This window comes from Chiloscyllium plagiosum, chromosome 32, assembly GCF_004010195.1.
Source record: "Chiloscyllium plagiosum isolate BGI_BamShark_2017 chromosome 32, ASM401019v2, whole genome shotgun sequence".
NCBI lineage: Eukaryota > Metazoa > Chordata > Chondrichthyes > Orectolobiformes > Hemiscylliidae > Chiloscyllium > Chiloscyllium plagiosum.
The window spans coordinates 29,551,349-29,559,223 of NC_057741.1; the positions used below are offsets into that span (position 1 = coordinate 29,551,349).

Sequence of the window (7,875 nt, forward strand, 5' to 3'; positions counted from 1 at the left end):
CTCCCAGCTCAGCACTGTCCCCATGACTTGTCCTACCTGCCTATCTTCTTTTCCACCTATCCACTCCACCACCCTCCCTGACCTATCACCTTCATCCCCTCTCCCACTCACCTCTTGTACTCTATGCTACTTTCTCCCCACCCCCACCTTCCTCCAGCTTATCTCTCCACGCTTCAGGCTCTCTACCTTTATTCCTGATGAAGGGCTTTTGCCCAAAATATCGATTTTACTGCTTTCTCGGATGCTGCCTGAACTGCTGTGCTCTTCCAGCACCACTAATCCAGAATCTGGTTTCCAGCATCTGCAGTCATTGTTTTTACCTCAGCTCTATCCATACTGACTCTACATCCCCTGATTTTAGGTCCCCCTGCGCAAGGGACTGAATATCATCCCTTACCAACAGGGCCACCCCTCCCCCTCTGCCCGTCAGTCTGTCCTTACGATAGCACGTATAGTCTTGAATATTCATTTCCCAGGCCCTGTCCATTGAAGCCACGTCTGTATTCCCCACAATATCGTCGCTGCCAATTTCCAAAAGAGCCTCAAGCTCATCCATCTTATTTCTAATGCTTCGTGTATTCATGTTTAGTATTTTTAATTTGTTACTGCCTTCACCCTTCCTATCAACCCCATTTCACTCAACCTTACGGCATGATCCCTTTTTGAGTTTTCTGCTTCATTGATACCATAGTCTTTCTTGACTTCCCTTGTTCTAACTTTCCCTTCAATTTCCTTCTTAAATTTCCAGTTTGTCCCTTCCCCCCCCCACTATTTAGTTTAAACGCAGCTGTGTTTCAGTAGCAAACCTGCCTGCCAGAATGCTGGTCCCCAACCTACTAAGGTGCAAACTGTCTCTCTTGTATAATTTATGCTTACCACAAAACATATCCCAGTGATCCAAGAATTTAAATCCTTGCTTCCTGCACCAATTCCCCAGCCACACATTCAAGTCCATTATCTCCCTGTTTCTGGCCTCTCCAGCCCGAGGAACCGAAAGCAAACCGGAGATAACCACTCTGGGCGTCCTGCTTTTCAGCCTTCTTCCTAGTTCTCCGAAGTCCCGCTGTAGTATGTTCCTCCTCTTCTTCCCGACATCATTTATGCCGACATGTACCACCACCTCTGGCTCTTCACCTTCATCCTTGAGGATTTCCTGCACTCTGTCTGCGATGTCCTTTAAACCTGGCACCAGGAAGGCAACACACCATCCTTAAATCCTGCCTGTTGCCACAGAAACCCCGTTCAGTTCCTCTCATTATGAAGTCCCCTATCACCAATGCTCTGTGCGATGTCTGACTCCTCGGCTCTGCCTCCACGCCAATTTTTGATTGACAGACCTGACCGCCTCGCGGACTGACAGTGTCATCTGTCTCTACTGTTTCCAAAAGATTCAACTTGTTCATGACAGGTACTTCCCCCGCGGTCTCTTGCACCTGTCTCCTCTCTGCCTTCTTCATCGTCTTCTCTCCTGGATGGGTATATGAATAGGAGGGATATGGGCCAAGTGCTGGCAGATGACACTGGATTAATTTAGATACCTCATGGATGAGTTGGACCAAACAGTCTGTTTCTGTGCTGTAGACGTATGACCCTATGACTGTTGTCCTTGAGAACCAATTCTGTGTACCTGTCTGGTTTAATAATCCCCTAAAATGCTTAATGTTAAGTCATAACTTTGTCGACTTAAAAATAGGGTAACATTTATCAGATTGTTCTGATGTATCTAATGGCCAAAGGTCAATTGTAATGAATTGAGGAAGGGTACAGCTTATTACTTTCACAAAAACTGTCCTCATGCTCAAAAGCAAATAAAGGACTTGTGTGTTTTACACAACTATAATCCTTTAACTTTTTTGGAAATTCCATGACACATCATAGAAGCTTAATTTGATAAAGAGGTGCAGAGCTAAAGAAGGAGATACTCAAAAGAGTTTGACCAAGGAGATGGGTTTTAAGAACCTTTTTATAAGAGGAAAAAAATAGTTTGAGAAAACTGCAGAGTACGGAACTAGACAGCTGCAGACATCATGAGGTTACACAGGATGACTTGAAACAGTGTGTCAGAGTGGGTGGAGAACTTGGTGTGGGGCTGTTAAAGAGGAGCCAGCCCATAAAATAATTTAGATTTTGAGGCATTTGGATCAAATTGCTAAGCATAATTCATGAGTCAGGATTGGATATGAGTGCTGCTTCAGATGTGGACAGCAAAGTTTCTTTTCCTGCCAAGTGCAAACTTTATACGGTGGATGATGGTTGAGGATTGGAATATTTAAATATAGGAGTGACAGGCATAGGTGAGTATTTTAGCAGAACCTTGCAAAGGTATCAAGGTGAAACTAGGCGCTCTGATTAGAGGAATTCGAGCATGGAATTATGACAGAAAGGAAAATGGATTTGGGAGGTGCCATTTAAGGATTGGACAACAAAGTAAACAATACCATGCCAGAGTCGATTGCTAAGTTTGTGCAAGGTTAAGTTCAATTAGAGCTTTTCGTGAACCAAAGTTGCCTCAGGACACAGCTGCTAACTCTCATTTACATTTAGTGCCTATATCAGCCTAGAAGATTTACTTTTCCTGGAAGTTATCATTTATCCATGTTTCCTGTTATGTTCCTGCACATAATTAAACCAGGAAAGAAGAGGGTAGTTAATAAACAAGCTGTTGATTTTTGTTTTTTATTGTTTTAAACTTGAAATCAAAATTAGTTAAATGAACAGAGTAGGGTCAAGTAATTCATTGAGTCTTTAAACAGAATTTAAAGTTGTCTATAATAGATTCTGTATTTTGTAAAACTTTTAATTTTACAGCTCTGAAGTTTTTCAGTTTTCCTTTTCCACATAAATACTGTTCACTTAGTGATAATTTGCTTTCCACAGATATTCTGTCTGCATGGTGGCCTCTCTCCATCCATAGACACATTAGATCATATTCGAGCCTTGGATCGTCTGCAGGAAGTGCCTCATGAGGTGAGTTCCATTCTGTACTGTTTGTTATGGGGATTGTTCGCAAAAATGGAAATGTCATACCCCTTTGGATCTTGGAGCTTTGGGGTGGGGGACTTGCAAATGATTCTTCCTTCCCGCAATTTTTTTTAATTGTTAGAACTTGAGAGCTATTTGTCTGGATCAAACTAAATTTCTTTCAAAACTTTGAAATGTATGTACTTTGTAAGAAAATAAACCAATTTATTTTGTTCTTTTTTGCTCACGGGATGTGAAGGTTGCTGGCTAAACCAGTATTTATTGTCCATCCCAACTTTACTGTTCTTGTAACTTCCTCATACTTGGGATGTCTTTTACAACACATCTTTACCCCTTCACAGGCAACAATGTCACTTCTCTGACTTTGTGGCCAAACCCCCCACAAACCAGCTCAGACTAATACTTTGCTGAACAGCAATAAGGCAACCTCCTTTTGCTACAATACCGTACTCTTTCAGCAACTTCCCCTAGTTGAGTTCCCTCTTAAAATTATTAATACATGTTAATAACATAAATAACACGAGTGTCTCACAAGTGCCAGGCAATGGCCATCTCCACCGAGAGAGAATCTAGATAGCTCCCCTTGACATTCAGTGAATCCACAACCATCCATGTCCAGGAACTCCTCATTGACCAGCTTTTCTGGCTGCAAGAGCACGTCAGAGGCTAGGAATTTTGCAGCAATTAACTCTCTTCCTGACTCTCAAATTTGTCCTCCATCTCCAAGGCACAAATTAGGAGTGGGTTGAATTCTGTCCACTCATCTCTGTTATTCCCAACAGTTACAAGAAGCTTGATACTATTCAAGACAGTCTGCTTTGTTAGCACCCAATGCACCCTTCTGGCCCTGGAGGCATTGATTCATTTCTTGAAGTTAACTACCATGTCTACTGTGCAGTATTTGCTGAAATGGCTATCTTGCACGTGTCATTGATCTAACTTTTTTAAAATAAAACTGTACTGGCCAGAATAGTCAATTTTCATCCTATGTTCAGTGTCTATACAATATCGTACTCTTGCAGCAGCTTACTGAATAGAATTCACTGTAAGAATGATGGTCTCCCTAACTTAAGTTACTATAGCTGACTGCAATGTCAACCTTGCTGTGATCAACAAACTCAGCTCATTAGGAGCTGCGCTGTGAATAGAAAAACATGTGAAATGGTGAAGATTTTAAGATTGTAAAGGTGTATGATTTCTGTTCAATCAGGGTCCAATGTGTGATCTGCTGTGGTCAGATCCTGATGATCGTGGTGGTTGGGGGATTTCTCCACGAGGTGCTGGGTACACTTTTGGACAGGATATCTCGGAAACCTTTAACCATGCAAATGGTCTAACTTTGGTGTCTCGAGCTCATCAACTTGTAATGGAGGTAAGGTAACTACGAAACTATTATACCATGCGTAAAGTGGAATATGGAATAGTTTAAACTGCAGTTTAAGACTTAAGGAGGTCAGCATTTTTTCCCCTCCAATTTCTACTTTTAAAAAACTTTTTTCCAGGGCTAGCTAACTTCAGTCTGGACTTGCTCTAAAAACATGTCTCAAATTGAAACTGATCATTTATCTGCAGCTGGTTCGGCTCTGCATCAAAGCTAAAATCCAAGCATCGTTCCAATTTAACTATTACATCCTCCTCTTAAATAAAATTGGTACTTATTTGGCCCATATTGAAGGCAATATTCTCCTTTTCATGTCTTGGCCTTTAATGTTCTGTTTAGAATTAATATAGAGTTGGTCTAAGAGTTAATATTGTGTTGTGTGGTCTGGTGTACCAGGAGGTGCACAGTCTTGCAAAGGCTGCTGAGAAACCGGCAAAGCAAATAAAATGGGGGAAGAAAGGTTCACTGAATGACTATGGTTTACAAAGCCTTCATAGCTAAAGTTTATGGATTCTATAAAGATTACATTTGTCCCTTAATCCAGACTCATTGTGAAATGCAACATTGCTAAGATGTGTTTTTATTTGTAGTCCTTCCTGAAGAGTTCAGATGCATTTAACTTGATCATTAATGCTCCAGAGATGGCATTTGGTTCAGGAAAATGTTAAGATCTCAATAGAGGCTGTAAATGTTTTCTTGAAAAAAATTGAAGTCCTAGTTATTAGCTGAAAAGACTGTGCTTAAAAAAAATTCACTGGCAAAAGAAAATGAGCAAGCACTTCTAATGCTATCTATACTTTTTAAAGCAAATTTCTGAACAGAACTCTCCTGGTTCTACCACCCTTTTCAGGCAGAGTTACAGATAGCCACAACTCAGAGTGAAAAATATTTTCATTTCTCCCCTCTAAACCTCCAGCTCCATTCTTTAAAGCTGTGTCTCATGGGGTATTGACCCCTTTCCTAACGAGCAAAGCTTTTCCCTATCTAACCCCTCTATGCCCTTCAACATTTGTATACCTCAACCGGATTTTCCCTCCACCTCAGCCTTCTCTACCGTAGTGACAACAATCCAGCCTCTCTAGTCTTATTATCACTGAATCACTCCCGCCCAGGCTACAGGGCAGCACGATGGCTTGGTGGTTAGCACTCATGCCTCACAGCACCAAGGTCCCAGGTTCGATTCCAGCCTCTGGCGACTCTCTATTTGGAGTTTGCACATTCTCTCCATGTCTGTGTGGGTTTCCTCCGGGTGCTCCAGTTTTCTCCCATAGTCCAAAGATGTGCAGGTCAGGTGAATTGCCCATGCTAAATTGCTCATAGTGTTAGGTGCATTAGTCAGAGGGAAATGGGTCTGGGTGGGTTATTCCTCGGAGGGTTGGTGTGGACTTGTTGGGCTGAAGGGCCTGTTTCCACACTGTAGGTAATCTAGTCTAATCCAGGTGAATGTCTTCTGTTCCCTCTCTAGTGCAACCAAAGCTTTCCTATAGTGTAGAGACTAAAACTACACACAGTACTCCAACTGTGGCCTAACTAGCATTGTATCCATCTCTGTCATAACCACCTTTTTACTCTTGTATACAGTGCCTTAATTTAATAAAAGTAAGTATCCCATATGCTGCCTTAACCACCTTATTTAACTGCCTTCAATAATCTATGGTCATGTATACCAAGGACCCTTCGATTTTCAATACTTCCCTATGGTCCTACATTTCAATGTTTCTTTGCCTTGTTTGTCCTCCAAAAAGGAGAAAATGAGGACTGCAGATGCTGGAGATCAGAGCTGAAAAATGTGTTGCTGGAAAAGCGCAGCAGGTCAGGCAGCATCCAAAGAGCAGGAGAATCGACTTTTCGGGCATAAGCCCTTCAGGAATGAGGAGGGTGTGCCAAGCGGGCTAAGATAAAAGATAGGGAGGAGGGACTTAGGGGAGGGGTGTTGGGAATGCGATAGATGGAAGGAGGTTAAGGTGAGGGTGGTGGGGAAGAAGATTCCAGGTCAAGAAGGTGGTGCTGAGTCCGAGGGTTGGGACTGAGATAAGTTGAGGGGAGGGGAAATGAGAAAGCTGGAGAAATCTGTATTCATCCCTTGTGGTTGGAGGGTTCCTAGGCAGAAGATGAGGCGCTCTTCCTCCAGGTGTCATGTTGCCATGGTCTGGCGAAAGAGAAGGCCAAGGACCTGCATGTCCTTGGTGGAGTGGGAGGGGCCACAGGGCGGTTCAGGATTACTGTTCAGGATTAAATTCCATTTGCCACTTCAGTCTATCTGACCAGCCTTTCTGTATTGTTCTGTAATCTGAGGTTTTGCTACTCACTATTTACCATGGCACCAGTATGGTGTTGTTTACTAACTTGTTAATCATGTCTCCTACATTCATGTTTAAGTCATTAACATATGCAGCAAACAGTATGGGACCCAGCACCAAACCCTATGGTATACCACTGGACACAGGCTTTCAGTCATACAAACACCTTTTGACCATCACCCTCTGTTTCCTGTCACTCAGCACATTTTGGATCAATTTTCTTTTTAAATTGCTTTGATCCCATGGGCTCTTAGTTTCTTAATCAGGCTGCCAAGTGATACCTTGTCAAAAGCATTACTGAAGGTCATGTATGCTACGTCAACTGCATTACCCTCACCCACAAACCTAATCACCACCTCAAAAGATGAAATCAAATCAAATTTGTTAAACATCTCCCTTTTACAAAGCCATGCTAACTGTCTTTGATCCTTACCTGTCCAAGTGGAGATTAACTCTGTCCTTCAGAATTTTTTTGCAATGGTTTCTCTGCCACAGATCTTAGACTTACTGGCCTATAATTTTGTGGTTTGTCCCTTGAATATTTGTATCATGTTAGCTACCCTTTGGCATCTCCTTCTTCTGTGGTCAAGGTTACCTATTGAATCTGGACTTGTTATTCTGAGCACATTCTTCTCTCAATTCCTAATTCTTGATGCCTCAGTCTGTCTCTGCCTTCAAATACTGTCTCTGCCTTCTCCAAGCTGCTCTAGACCAAAATCCAAAAAAAAAACCTTCTTAATCCCCCCCGACCACTTCCATTACAATGTGACGCAGCCTGATCCAAGAAATATGCAAATTAATAATCTTTAGTTTTAAGCCTGCCAACTACATTGGTTTTCTTACATATCATGTTCTCAACAATTTTCTGGAAGAATAACTTAGTGTAGAGAATGCCATTATTATCTTGAGTGTAATGAAATCGATTTATGAATATTCTGATATTATAGTGTAATTTAGATGCACAGGGGAATCTGAGGTCTTCAGCACAAAATAAGGCCCTTCAGCCCATTGAGTCTGTGCCAGTCAAAAACAAGCATCTAACTATTCTGATTCCATTTTCAGCACTTGGCCAATAGCCTGGTATGCCTTGGCATCACAAGTGTACATCTAAATACTAAAATGTTGAGAATTTCGGCCTCAACCACCCTTAGAGACAGTGACTTCCAGATTCCTTCTCTCTCCTCTTTTTCTCTTTTTCTCTTTCTCTCTTTC

General features: G+C 41.9%; 1 protein-coding gene across 1 annotated transcript in view; it reads left to right on the forward strand.

Annotated features, from left to right (window-relative positions):
• The window catches only part of LOC122539461 (serine/threonine-protein phosphatase 2A catalytic subunit beta isoform), a 34,020-nt gene that overhangs the window by 22,196 nt on the left and 3,949 nt on the right, over positions 1 to 7,875 (forward strand). Inside the window, exons 4-5 of the mRNA XM_043674322.1 lie at positions 2,878 to 2,967; positions 4,193 to 4,354. Coding sequence (XP_043530257.1) covers positions 2,878 to 2,967; positions 4,193 to 4,354 — 252 coding nt within the window. The remainder of the gene's footprint in view (positions 1 to 2,877; positions 2,968 to 4,192; positions 4,355 to 7,875) is intronic.